Source organism: Macrosteles quadrilineatus, unplaced genomic scaffold (assembly GCF_028750875.1).
Source record: "Macrosteles quadrilineatus isolate MER2022 unplaced genomic scaffold, UCM_ALF_1.0 Scaffold_8__2_contigs__length_117827958, whole genome shotgun sequence".
Classification (NCBI taxonomy): Eukaryota; Metazoa; Arthropoda; class Insecta; order Hemiptera; family Cicadellidae; genus Macrosteles; species Macrosteles quadrilineatus.
Window position 1 is genome coordinate 72,218,072 of NW_026542601.1, and position 15,038 is coordinate 72,233,109.

General features: G+C 32.7%; 1 protein-coding gene across 5 annotated transcripts in view; it reads right to left on the reverse strand.

Moving 5' to 3' along the window:
* Window positions 1-7,776: 7,776 nt before the first annotated feature.
* The window catches only part of LOC129000001 (rho GTPase-activating protein 44-like), a 39,192-nt gene continuing 31,930 nt past the window's right edge, over window positions 7,777-15,038 (reverse strand). For 2 of the 5 annotated variants that reach the window (XM_054426838.1, XM_054426837.1), the window contains exons 14-19: window positions 14,619-14,725; window positions 13,940-14,039; window positions 13,092-13,133; window positions 10,709-10,825; window positions 10,148-10,224; window positions 7,777-9,133 (exon numbers count right to left, since the gene is read on the reverse strand). In XM_054426838.1, coding sequence (XP_054282813.1) covers window positions 9,110-9,133; window positions 10,148-10,224; window positions 10,709-10,825; window positions 13,092-13,133; window positions 13,940-14,039; window positions 14,619-14,725 — 467 coding nt within the window. In that variant the 3' untranslated portion in view covers window positions 7,777-9,109. The remainder of the gene's footprint in view (window positions 9,134-10,147; window positions 10,225-10,708; window positions 10,826-13,091; window positions 13,134-13,939; window positions 14,040-14,618; window positions 14,726-15,038) is intronic. The other 3 variants (XM_054426839.1, XM_054426841.1, XM_054426840.1) reach the window with 3 other exon arrangements.

Consider the following 15,038-nt stretch of genomic DNA (forward strand, 5'->3'; position numbering starts at 1 on the left):
AGAGAGTTTTATTACATTTTTAACACTACCCAATCCACTTCTATATTTATCCCCAAGCAGAAAATATTTGAATGTATTTAAATAATTTGCAATGTAAATTGTGCAAGTGTGCATTGAAAATTTAAAAACAAATCCTATAACTTTTAGTCTATTACTAACCCAATGGAGATACTTACTTACTTGATGATGTCCCACTAGCATCGCTCCTGCGACGTGGTCGACAAAATTGGTAGGAAACACATTAATGGCCTAATTGAACAGATCTTCTACTTCTAGATGAACCATCTTATCTTTTCTAAAATGAAAATTGGCATTTTGATGGTGATATTTTGTGGATATTCAGCTAGTGTTAATTCATCTGTTGTTTTTATTCTTGCCAGTTGTACTTTAGCATTGCACCCAGTTGTATTGCTAGTGGTGCTAATTTGATGTTGCTGTCCAGTTTTAGTTTGCGGACAAAACTAATGGTGACCAAAATAATTAAGTCAAAAGTAATGATTCAAACTGTTCCATGGATCCAATTTTCTTATCTGTCCTGGTCTCATTAATGTTGAATATTTTCTGCTAAGGAATAAAAATTATGTCCCGAATCCAAGTCACCAAAGGTCCATCTAAACTGTAGCGAGAACAAAAACTTGACGTGTCTTGCTCAAACTTTAATGGTCCAAATGTTACTGTTTTCTTTTGTTAATTAGTTTGAACATGTTTTTACATGTTTTGTGGTGAATGTTACCTTAATTTAAATAGATAATTAGGAAATCTTAAATAATATATTATATTGTTACCTTGTTGAATGCAGGCTATTTGTAGTTTTTTTATTTGATTTGGGGATTGTAGCACACAAGGAAATCAAACATAAAGCTACTTTATTTGGGTGATAAATAAGAGAATCTGCCTTTTCTGTAATGACTGTTAAAGTTGTGCATATATCACTTGTGGCTTAAAATCTGTTAACCATAATAAAACGGATGTATTTATTTAATTTAACACCTGACTACTTCAAGTGCATCAGCCTGCAATCAACAATATAAACAATATATTGCATATGTAGTTCAAACTTTGTTGTTTACTATGTTTGTTTATGTTGTTACTTTACTACTAGCATAAAGATCATTACTATCCACTATGGGAATATACAAACTATGTTAAATAATAATACGAGGGCAGTTACTTAAGTAAGGGCCGTTTTTTTTGGATAAATTAGTTCTTTTACGCCGCAAAGAGGCTCATCTCATCGCCACTTTTTGGCATCATTTGTGAACAGAATGACACAATTTGCAGCTCTTTAGCTAACATGTATGCCTTGCTGTGTTTAAAAAAAAAATTAACTATCGAATCTCTCGCAGCGTGTGAGATAAGGTCAGTGATACGTTTGTTACCACAAGAAACACATCCGATGCTGATTGCCAGATGACTGAAGTTTTAACCCTGATGCAATGATGGCGGGTTAAGTGCTGAAATTTGCTAGGGAGTTTAAAAATGGCTGTGAAAATGTTCATTTCAGAAGTATTGAGAGTACCTAAAGGGTAATCAGACTTCTCATGGAAGACCACAAAAATGCATTTCACGGCCATTCATTATAGCGGCATTACATAATATGTCATATGTTGGTATCGGATTTGTTTCTTGCAATAACAAATTTTATCACACACGTCAAATATCTTGTGACCTTATCTCGCACACTGCAAGAGTTTCGATAGATTACACACAGTGAAGCGTACATGTCAGCTACAGAGCTGCAAACTGCATGATTCTGTTCACAAATGATGCCAGTAAGTGGTGAGGAGCCTTGTTGCAGCGTAGAAGCAAACTACGGATTCATACGCAAAAGAAGCCCTTACAAAAAACCGCCCTTTTATTTATTGTAAGATTTTTGCAAGGAAACTATAGTCGAAGTAGATATGGTTTATCCTCACAAAACTGCACAGTTGTCATTTTGTTGTAGATTTAAATGTCCATATTTTACAAAAGGTTGAAGTTGAATGTGAAATTTTATTTTGATATCTCAAATGTAAATACCTTAGAATGGGATAGGATAAACACCGTAGTTCCAAACTTGAGGCAAGCTGGTCAGTTCCGCCTCCTCGAATCTAAGTTGTCTACTCAAAAGTGTTTTATGTTGTCGTAGTGGTAGTTACCCAATGTAGTAGTCCTGGATTTTTAAGCGAGATAAAAAATACTTGTTTCATTGTACGGTTGACATTACAGTATTTATACAACTTTTTTTACAAACTACATATTTAATATTCTTTTGAACTGTAAAATAATTGCAGTTAAAGTTCTTAGATAAAAATGTAATTGATGAACGGTTTTAGATTTTAACAGTTATGTTTGTACTGTCCGTTATTTAAATGTACTCACAACTTTAGTATCGTATCTACCCAGATAGCTTGAAGGTGATATACCTTAGCTTATACATGCAATATCTTTTATATGATATTTGTTATTCGAGAGAAAGTAACTATATCATATTTTGTTTACCATTTAAATGTTAAAGTTATAAAGTATATTATACATACACTTTCCAATAGCTAATGCTAAATATTTTTACCACACAATTGTATAAGGCAGGGTGAGGTATTAATTATTATGCTGTTTATTTCAATAACTTCTACAGCTTACAAGAACTTGTAAATATGCTAAAACGTGTACTAAATTTGTATACATATAATAAAGCTATAAACAAACATTTGATTGATTTTATTTACATGTTTTTCAGAAAAACGTGGTTTCTAAGTCAAGGAGTCTTTTGATTTTGTTACATTAAATTTTTACAAGTAATGTTAAACTTCTTTTTTAATAAAAAAAAAAAAAACTGAAAGGGTAAAACATTGTTTGGCTCAAAATCTATTTTGTAACTATGGTATCCCAATGAATCAAGAATGTGGGAAATAGAAACTGCATTATCCTGTTATCCTGCAGTAAATGATATTAAATTTCAATTAAATAATTTATCAATTAAATAACTTTGAAAATAAATCATCCACACGTCAATTTACTAAATTTCCCAATTTATCACCTTGGTATTTCAGCATCAATTAATTAACAAACTAAGCTGGAAAACTAAAATACTTTTTCATCACTCTCTATTCGAATATAGCCCAATTTCCATACAGATGAGATCTTCAAAAATCGTCTATTTCCATACACCAAAAACAAATAGTGATCAGCTGAATTTTCCTGGTGACATAAACAGTTATGTTTTAATTTTTTTAAGTTTGATGAAGTAGTTTTTTTTTTCATCCTGATAAAAAATATTGTTAATACTCATCACGAAAGTCTCATTTCGGGGCGAGATCATGTTTTACATGCGAGTCTATAGTAGTGATATATACTATTTATGTAAATATAAACTCTGAAAAAGAATCCAGCTTGTTTTCAATTCTGCTAATGTAAATGAGCAGCTGTTTAGTAAATGATTCAATCATTTTGTCTGTATCGATTGTGTTAGTGTACATTATACTCTCAATATGTCGGAAGATTGTCAAGAATGCAACCATAAGCTAAAACTTAACCTAATAGCTCAAATGATAAATAATTTTGATCCATGTGATTCAGAGGTGGATCCAGGACTTTGTTGAGGGGGAGCGGGAGACACACTTAAATTTTTACATATTGTGTGGACAAAATTTTTCCATACGTCATAGGTATATCAGCGAATATTTGTGAACTTTATGAGTGTTCAGAATAAAACATGTTTTTGAAGTAGGGTTCAGTTTACTAGTATTTGTAAAAAACCTGAATTGGTAAAAAACGTTTCAGTTTATTCTATTGGTTTTTTTTTTTTTTTTTTTTTTTTTTTTAAAGAGGTTGGCGGCCTCTTTTAACCTTGCATTTGCCCGTCCACATAGACTAAGCGCCCGGTTGGTTGTTATGCAATACTTTCGCCGCGATCATGGAAGATGACAATGATGTTCCTGTGATCGCTGAGGACGTGAAGATTTTCCCGCGATCGCAAAACACAATGTACAACCATGATATCTTTGCAAATTGCAACCGTGGTAGGTGTTCAGGGTATTGTCTGTATCGTAGGAAACGACAACGAGTCTTGGCGTTCACGCGAAATGTTCAAGATATTTCTGAAATCGCGGTAGACGATCATAATGTCTTTTGGTGTTCACAGTAGATGGTCTCAAATCCGCCACGATCGCGGGATGGGGATACCATTATTTCTTCGATACAGCCAGTTTGAATAAAACTTTCCCAACCAATTTAAACTCTTAACACAATAAAACGATCTATTACAAAACCATTACTTAGCCTTTAGTATTTTGAGCAAAGAATAAAGCACAAGTAATATAATTTTACCTAAAAAGAAACTCAGAAAAAATATTTAGTCAACACTCTCAAACCTCACCAATACGAATTCATTGGCTATAAATATTGGGTTACTTATAAATAAATCAATCATGGAACACACTCAAAACGAGCTTCAAAATTTACAATAGGATGAAAAGATTAGGCCCACATACGTACAATCTAAAGTCAATGCCAGAACCATTGATTATACAACTAAACTGTAATCTTAAGACAGGTTATGGAATAAAGCATAGAATATCAGTTTACGGTCACACCGAATTCAATCTAGTTCATATGGACTGGAGAGGATCTAGTGCAACACATTCTGAAGTAGGCAAATTGTCCTTTATTCAGCCCAATACTCCAATGTGACTGCTTCCTCAATATAAAAGCTACTAAAGTGGAATACACTTGCAGGGTTAAGTAAGTTACACGTGGGAAAATACATAAATTTGTCAATTTCTGGCAGTTAAGTAATTTAGTAAGAGTGTCGCCAAGACCCAACCTTATGACATCCCAGAAACAAAAGACCCCTGGGCCATTTCGAGCCGCGCAGGTTTGAAGGGTACGCCACAACTACCGGCGCGAACCACGTGATCTTTTCGTTTCTGCGCAGGTTGTTTTGTTCTTGGGATGTCTATACATGTTAGGCCTACCCGATAGTTAAACATTTTTAATGTCCGAGGGGGGGCGCACGCCCCCTGGCTGGATCCACCACTGATGTGATTACTTACAATTGAAATTTGCTGACTACTCTCTAGGGACTAAAAGTACTGCTACTTCCTCCACACATGTATTAAAAACGGCTATTTTTGTTGCAATACAATGAAAAATTTTAATTTAATAATGTATCTTAGAAGTTTTAACACATTTAACTAGATATAGTAGGTGAGCGAGAGAAACATCGACAAATTATAAAAATGATGTCACAAAAATGGTATGGTGGTTTGAGGTATCATATTGGACACAACTACAAGTTGAATCTTATAATTAATTCAATTGCAAAACAAAAATTATTTTAATAGTTGTGAAGGGCAAATGACCATAAACGTGCATCGTGGTAATAATGTTATTTAATAATACTTAATATCAAATTTTACATATATGTATATATAATACAATGAGTGATACAACTATAGTATGGTATAAATTGCATGATAATAATAAATAATACTAAATTTTTAGCAAAGTATGATTCAGACTATTTCTAAATATTTTGCTAATAAAGAAAATTAGTAATACATTAAAAATAATAAGTTCATTTAAAGTTACAGTAATTACTAAACAGGTTTAATAGTTACACATGTATTTAAATTCGTACTGCAATGTAACTAGGCTAAATTAAGCCTTTAAGTTATTTATTTTCAATTGCTCACTACATTGTCCACTTCGGCTGTTAAAAACTTTTTTACTTGAGCTATTTTTATAGATTTTTTGGTTTAGTTAGTAGTAAGTTTCTTACACTTGAAAAGTCCCCCAAAGTGGCTGTTTGTTTGTATTTAACAGAGTAATATTAAAATTTAAACAAACGTTTGTAGTTTTGACATTTTAAGTTATAAAAAAATGTTCATTAATTGACTTTTAGAATTGATTTTTACCAACCATTAACACGTTTGCTGTGGGCTACTGTAATTGTAGTTCCTGCGCCTTAGTGTGAGCCCAGCACTTGGTGGAGAACGATGTTATTGTCGCCGCGTGTAGTGTCGGTTCCCTTACAACATTTTGGTCCAATTCGTTTTCGCATCAAACACGAACAGTCTTGAGTGGGGGTTTTGGCTTAGATTTAGTATCATGAAAGAAGATATCGATAATGACACATAATGTAGTGTGCAGTGTAAAGTAGCAATGTGGAAAGAACCTAACCTTAAAATTATACTCAACACCTTTGCGGTATTTTTTAAGGTACTTTGCCCCTGCTTCTTTCTGTACATACACACATAGTATCCTGGCAATACTAAGGGCTTATTAGCACTTTGTTTAGTGCTTCTATCTGTTGTTTTTTGTACAGCTACGTCCACCAACTGGAACGCAGAACATGCTATAATATATTTTAAGGGGCATACCTCTCATATTGGGTGAAACTAAATTCAAACATTTCGCACACTCATCCATGCAGCGCATTAGCTATTCCCGCAACACTGGCCGTCACACAAGTCCAGCAAACGTGTTAAAAGCTTAATTTTTACAGATTTACAATGACACAACACTTGTTTTGTTGAGATCAAATTATATATAAGAACGTTTCAACTGTTTAATTTGAAGTCATACTTCTGACAATGAGTAGTAATATTGGTATCAAGAAGCTTGGAAAACATCTATCATGTGTAATATGTAAGCTATAATAATGCTGGCATGTCAGATAAGATAGGTGTCTTCGTACAAAACATTAAAGTCAATGTTAATAAAATAAAATATTGCGATTTATAACCTAAAGAAGGGACAGAACAAAACACTCGCTGTAATCATCTATGTTTGTGCTCATAAATATTGAATAAAGAAGTAAACAACAAAATACTAAGGCACTTGTACGTTTAAATTAATGATTAAAATAAGACAACAGACAAAAAAGTATACAAATACCTATTACAATTATCATGTGGTTTTACAAGGAATTTTTGCTAAAAATAATTACTATACTGTACATAGGATAGTTACATATAATTATTTATAAAAAGATAACATACATGTTTTATAACAAATAATATAGTTCCTCATTCAATAACACAAGTTTCAGCTGAAAGATAATTTTACAAATATCAGTATGATTTTATCAACAAATATTTTTATGGTAAAACGTAACATAGAAGACATTTCACTAACTGATTAAAAGCCCTTTTTACTTGATTACTAAGGATATAAAATGTCCACATAAATTTCCCTGCAATAGTGCTTAATTACACGTTGTATTTAATACAAAAATAACAAAATCGTAATCTTTATACAAGTTAAATGCAGACAATAGTTACACTAAATACAAAACATTAGGCCTAATTTACTAATTTAGTAGCAGATAATTACATTTACAAGCATCAAATGAAGCATGAATAGAAGCATAAAATGCCACCTAGCGACTTTTAACGAGAAAGAGTAGTCAAATAGCTCAAACTACAATAAAACCTAACCTGATATTGACTTGACTAACCTGACCTCCAAGCTTACTGCTTCCACCAGTTGCACAAACTAAGTATCTGCTGTCCAGTATTAAATTAACACTATATAAATTAAAATAAAATAAAAAATACCTAGCCAGCACAACTGATCAAAGTATTGTCAAAAATGTTATTGAAAAGAGTAAATAGTTTGCACTCAGAAAGTTTGTTTTATTACTAAACAATACTGTGAATTCATGGGTTATAAAGTATTTTACAGAACTATTTCAACCATAGCTTCATTTTTTACTGTGACATTTATATAGGCCTACTAACTGGATAATGTACAAAATCAATTGAGTTATTTATCCCCCCCCCCCCCCCAACAACAAAAAATCAGTCTGAATATTTCAGCAATTGGAATCCATCATCGTTAAAATAAACTACTTGTCTCATAATTCTTGGCAAATTTATGAGATATATAAATTAAAAACTCAGGGTGAAAAATACTACCTAACTACTTAAGCATGGCATATCAGGTTCATATGAAGAAGTTGGCGATATCTAAAAGACAAGATGGTTACGTTGGAAAATATAAATTTTTTGAATAATATACTACTTTTATAGGATACTCTAAGTACGGTAATGACTTTTCAGAACTGTATTGGGCTGTATACCCCTAGGCAACAACATCCCCACAAAGAAATATGTATGCAATTAATTACCCATAGGAGGCAAATAATTATTAATGAACTAAACAATAATTGTTTAGCAACCAATGTGGTATTTTAGTTCTGAATATTGCTTTACACCTGAATCTATATCTATCACAGACAATGTTTTCTACTATTGAATTGGATATTTGTGCGACTATTTTAAAACTACCCTAGTATTAAAAACAACTTATTTTAAAGCGGATCGATAAAACTTTGACAAATAGTTTTGAACATTAAAACACTGGATTTGTTAATTATCTAGTGTACTAACCGATTAACTAGGTGATTAACTAATGAAAGCTGAAAGCAAGTATGAGGTACAATGTTGTTAAATTGTCGATTCAATGTTGAATTCATTAGAATTATTATGATCTTTTTCATGACTCATTAATTCAACTGAAAACAATTTTTTTTGTACTTTGTACTATGTTGAACATTGGACAATCTTTTAGATTTTTGACACTCAAGTATTAAGTATAGTATTATTAAACTTTAAGTGAGAAAAATATATTTATTTGTTTGGGTCTCAATCTATATAAGGAAGGACACAATTTTAATTTGATAAGTGTTGAAAGCAAACTTCTTTTTGCAAAATGGAGTATTTAAACTATACTTTTACCCAGCCTACATACTTACAATTCAAATAAGACCTTTTAAAAATATAATTTTTACTGACTGAACCATAGAACCAATTGAATGAAAAATAACAACATTGCACTAAATTGAACCTAAAAAATCTGCAACTTTTCCAGTTTTTCAGGACACAAATATTTTCTTTTAAAAGAGAATTTAAGAATTGATAAAAATACAGTTTACACTATTTCTTATGTTTACAAAACACGCTGCATACAACAAATAACAAATAATGTTTACCTTAGTTATTTCACTCTTACAAGTACACAAGAAGACTGTATAGGGGTAACTGCAACTTGCCAATTGTCTAAGGCGATTGTATGGTCAAGCAGAACGTTTGAGCAAGCGAGGAAACACTCTCCACTGAGGCTGTCACAGGTCAGTGCTTTCACGAGCCTGACAAGTAACAGAAGATATTAATTAACAACTCTTTATTGTCACTTAACGTTCACAGAACACAATGATAGCGATAAGGAATGAGTGGGTTATTGGTTTTACTGGTTTTCAGCAAAAAACCAACTGAACCAAGAATTTATAGAAAATGTCGGTTTCGGTTTATCGATGGTTGTTGTGCAAAAATATTGCCCCAATCACATGACTTGATAGCAACGTCTTTGCAATGGCAGGGAATGTAAAAGACTTTGCTGCAATCCCAGGCAATGATGACGATGTCTTTGCAATAAACTCATTCTGGCCTTGTTCTCAAGGGACAATATTAAACTTTCCGTGATCACAGAAGATGTTCAATGTTAACAGGACTGCGGTACATATTTTTGGATTTTTATGTGATTCCGGGATACAATCATGATGTCTTTACGACCACAATAGATGGTCTAAATTTTGCCACGATTGCACGATACGATTGCGAAGGTAGACATCAATATTGTATCCTGTGGTAGCGGCAAAAATCTTGAGCATCCTCTGCAATCAAGAAGACATCATAATTGTCTCCTGTGATTGCAAAATTGTGAAAGACTGGAGTGTTGTCACAACAATAAGTTGATCTAAATTTTAACTAATGATCACAGTTGTCTCTAGTGATCAATAGCAAAATATTCAACTTCTACCACGATTGCAGAGACATTGGAAATTTAATTTCAAAAGCGCAGTTTCCACTGATGCTTTCTAATAAAGGCTAGGCTCTGCTCGATTTTCTGACTTTGTGCTCTGAATTTTTTACGAGCTTGAGGCGGCAACTTAGTACTGATAATCGTTTTAGGAAATTGTATTGCAGCATTATTGAATGTTAGTACTTTGAAAAATCTGTGATAAACTGAGCTTCTGATAGGGTTAAACAAATAATTTAAAAAATATATATTTTGCTGTTGTATCTGTTGTTCCTGATTTCATATCCATGGGCTCTATGGTAGTATTGAAGTTAAAATAAAGCATATTGAGGCTGTAGTTTACCTTAGGTGTGGGAGGAGGTGGGGGCATGGGTCGGGGTGGTCTTGAAGGGTTCACTGGCGATTTAAGAGGTCCTGTACCTGGAAACAGAATCAACATTATACTTTCACCTACAATAGATAGAATGTTGTCCAAGCTATAAAATAAATGTAAGGTATTTCTACAGGAGTGGGCCCAGGTTTATCTCAAACATTTGATGAGGGTGGTTTTATGAACTCAAGGAGAGAGGGTCATCAGAGGGGCAAAGAGAAGAGAGAGAACCTTCTGCGCCTAACCTAACCTAACAGAGAAATTGGCACATATCTTCTTAGCATATGCACTGTACACATTTGTTCACATCACCTATTTAAAACTTTGGTGAGGGAATCTGTTAAGTCTTCGGGTGCTAAGAAGCCCATTACCACCACTTATGCAAACACAGTCAGCCTGGCATGGCTTTCCTTCAAAAACTTTTATTACTGCTCCTGGCCTAGAGCCTTTAAGAAACTGTTTCACCTCTTTTAAAGATCCTTAGACAAACAGCTGTGACGATTGATAATTCAGTCTCAACTTGCCAAGACTCACCGTTGTCCACAATATTGCCCTCGGATGCAGTACGTTTGTGTCCAGGATTGTGGCCCGAGACAGCCAATGCCTCAGGTTTCGGGGGTCTCTCTGGCTTCTCCCCACTGTCCTTCCTCTCTGGAAAACAACATTAGTATTGTTAATACAAAAAAGTTACATTGTCCGACTAAAAAATCACGATTGTGGGTAATTTAGTTATTGAATACATAGTTGTATAACCTTCAACATAAAATAAACTCTCAATGAGTGGCACACGCTTTCTTGAAACTTGACCCAACTGTCCTATCTTTAGGGTTTTATGGTTCCGGCTAAAGAAGCAGCTGAACTTAGTCAGTAACAAAGCTATCTCATCCTTCACTTATATTTGCCTTAAAATACTATTATGTGTTGGTGTATTGTAAATTTAATCTAATATAATACAATTCCCTATTAGGCCCTACCAATAATATTTGCCTAAATCTGGGAAAAGGCAAACATTTCTGTCTTCTCTATCTCTATAATCTTAGAAATATTGGGAAATATTCCAAGACAAAGGATTTCATAGACAGACCAAGACCTTGATCTGTAAGGTCCTTGATTAACTTATCAAGGAGTACATATCTGAAGGGTACAGAATTTTATGGACCTGACTTTGTCTACTTTAATGTCAAGATTAAATACAGCTGAATTGTATGTATACAGGGTGTCCCGTAAGTAAACAGCCAAACTCCGAAAAATGGTTCTATGGGTCAAAATAAAGAGAAAATCAAGAATAACATTTTTTCCAAAATCGCTTTGTTAACCAGATATCCGCCATTTTGTATTTTTTACATAAACATTTTTATTTTTGGATTTTTTTCAACCGATCTTTATAAAACTTGGTTAAAGTAGAAGGGACATGTTAGAAAAAAAATTCATCTTGATCAAACATAAAATTTCAAAATGGCGTTCATTTCATGGCGTAAAAGTTCAATGGCGGCCATTTTAATTTTTTAAACTTAAATTTAACTCAAAACGGCTAATTTTAAGAAAAAATGCCAAGAACACTTTTATTTAGCATATTAATTCCCTATCAAACGATAACAAGTTCAAAAAGATCAAATAGGTAAGAAATAGCTGAAATATTACGATTTTTAGTTGTAAAATGGGGTAGAATAAGGCAGAAGCAAGTCAGTCTTGCCCCTTTTTCAACAAAAAACCGTAACATTTCATCCATTTCTTATTCAATCTTTTGGAACTTGATATTGTTTGAAAGGGAATTGGAAATGTTAAATAAAAGTGTACTTGGCATTTTTTATAAAGTTTGCCGTTTTTGAGTTATTTAAGTTTAATAAATTAAAATGGCCGCCATTTTGAAATTTTATGTTGGATCAAGATGAATTTTTTTTCTAACATGGGTCCTTTCCAACTTAACCTACATATCTAGTTTTATAAAGATCGGTTGAAAAAATCCAAAAATAAAATGTTTATGTAAAAAATACAAAATGGTAGATATCTGGTTAACGAAGTGATTTTGGAAAAAATGTTATTCTTGATTTTCTCTTCATTTTGACCCGTAGAACCATTTTCCGGAGTTTGGCTGTTTACTTAGGGACACCATGTATATTCAATGAAAAATGAATCAAAATTTAAAGAGTTTTAGTTAATACTAAACCTTATTGTACTGTCGATACAATTTATATTGTCAAGACAATAAAGTATGTATTTATTTATTATTAAACACATAAACAATTGTTAGCAACTAAGGTACATAGATAGAATAGCTTTTCAGTTAGGTGTATTTAGACGACAGTCTAACCTGTTTAGAATACGTGTTGGACACCTCAGGGTACATTGTTTAACAAAAAAATATGGAAAAAGAGCTGATGAGCACTTATCTTCTGCACACACTATTAATGCTCATATTTACCATTGTTTTTTTTTTTTTATATTTAATTGAATCATTGTAGTTATATGTGTTTATGTGTGCTTATAAAAATAGATTTACCGTAAAAACAACAAAAGAAAAAACACTATCTTGGAACATCTTTTCAATAAAAAATTATACTTATGCATACTGCAAAGGGACACACACAAAAACAGGTCACAAATCATTTCAACACATACAAAAATTAATGATTGTATTTATTATTTTGTACCACCAATATTATTTTATGTAAACATAAACACTCCAAAAACCCTAACTGGCTACACACTCATAAAAAAAAAACACAAAAGATAAATAATGGCACATTATTCCAATGAGAATTTACATTTAATAAAACATATGAACACTTTGATTTGAATAAAAAACACACTATTTCAAAATGGAGAAAATTGTATGGAGACGTCTCATGTGTTTTCTTTTATTAGGTAAAACCAAAACGTCCATTCATGGCCCAAAATCAAACATTTGTTTACTTACTTTTAAACCTCACCAAAGACATAACAAAAGTAGGAAACCAATCTGTAATTGTAAAATGATAGATAAGGATGTTTTCAAAAGGTTGCAAACAAATCTGATCAAAAGATATCTTTTTAAACTTTGTCAAATTAATCATTACAAGCACGACTATTACTATTTATTTCTTCAGGACAAAATAAGTGGTAAAAACTTAACATCTAGTCTAGTATGTTATAAAGATGATGGTGGTTTCAGTAGTTCAGTCTCTATGGATTTCTTTCAGGTGAATACAAAAACAATTGACTGATTTGAAACTGTATACTGAGGTAGATCGTTAAATCAGAAACTTATAGGATTAATCATGTCCTTAAAATCCACTCAGTGATTGTCAAATATTTAGTTTGTAAAAAAATTAAAATTATTGAATTAAAATAAAATTGCTTGAACCTTGACAGAAAAGAGCGTTTAAAGTTAGTCTTTACGGTTTAGTGGTAGAATATCTTTATGACAGTACTTCACTGCTCACTTGAGATCCATACAATGACTTCTGAAATAGTCGTTTCGAAGGAAAATATCACAAATTAAGACATAATTGGGGAAAAATATGACAATGTTTGTACAATCATGGAAACCACCTTATTACAAGATTATTGCGACTGGGGTAGTAGAAAATAATCACCACAATCCCAGGAGATGATCAAAGTATCCCAAGGACCCCATGACAATTTACAAATCCCATCATCACTATATTCCTCATTTTACTACCTTCTCATTTTGTACCAACACTTTACCTAGAGCAATTTGCTATTGTAGACCCTTGTGCATTTGAAAAATATGGTAAAACTGGATCAAACTCGAATGTAACTAACCTTGAATCCTGGATTCCTTGTCTCCTGTTACTTGGATGATGGAAACTTGTTGCTTATCCACTGAGTATACATGAGCTCTCTCCAATGAGACAGGGCCCTGCTGTGTGAACACAATGATCAAAAGTCTACTTCTCAACAAAGTTAGTGATATGGTTGTAATGCATGCCAGTGTCAAAAGTCTACAACTATAAATGATGCAACTACGTTAAAATGACTTCACAATAATTTGTAAAATATTGAAAGTTTTTATACACAACAGGACAGGTTATTGGTGGGGATTCGGATGGACCACACACACTTTAAGGAAACTGACACAAATATTAAAATCACATTGAAAACATCTCTAAAAAAGACAAGCTATAAAAATAAAGCCACAATGGAAAGGTCAAGTCAAGGGCTGTAAGGTAAATAGGTTCCAATGAAGAGAATGTAAATGAATACTGGAGACAATGTGTTGTTGACATCAAGAACTCACACAGGTATGGCACAGTGAGTTTAAAAATATTAAAAAGTGTGTATCAAATTTTGCCAAAACAATAAAAAAATGCAAAACAAAAAGGACAAAGCAAACAAAATAAAAAATTATACGAATAATGTATCAATAATTTTAGTTAACAGATTGGACTAATTCTGTACCTGTACCAAATTTTGAATGCAATTTGTTGCATTCCACACTTACATCCCCACATTTGTCCGAGTCCATCTCCAAGTTCCTGCTGTGTCTGAACGAGCTACTGAGCGGTCTCTGCAGAGTCGTGGGTCGCTCTGGAATTGCTGGCTTCTCTCCTGCAGCAACAAATCAATAGTTCAATGGAAAAGTATGGGGTAATGACAGAATGTTTACTACCATTTTAACATAAACCTTTTTTTTTTTTTTTTGCTTTAAGTTGTTTTTCTGATTATGTTGTTTAAAGGACTTTCACACACGTAACATATCTTACACCTCTTGTCACAATTAATTGTCCATTTGAGGAGAATAAAAGATGGATGGATAATAGCTCCTGATAGTTTGTTCCAGTGTCTACATTTTTACAGATTTAGCAAAGCAATGGAAAGCTTTAACTACCAGTCAACAGTCTACTACTACTAGCCGACTAAT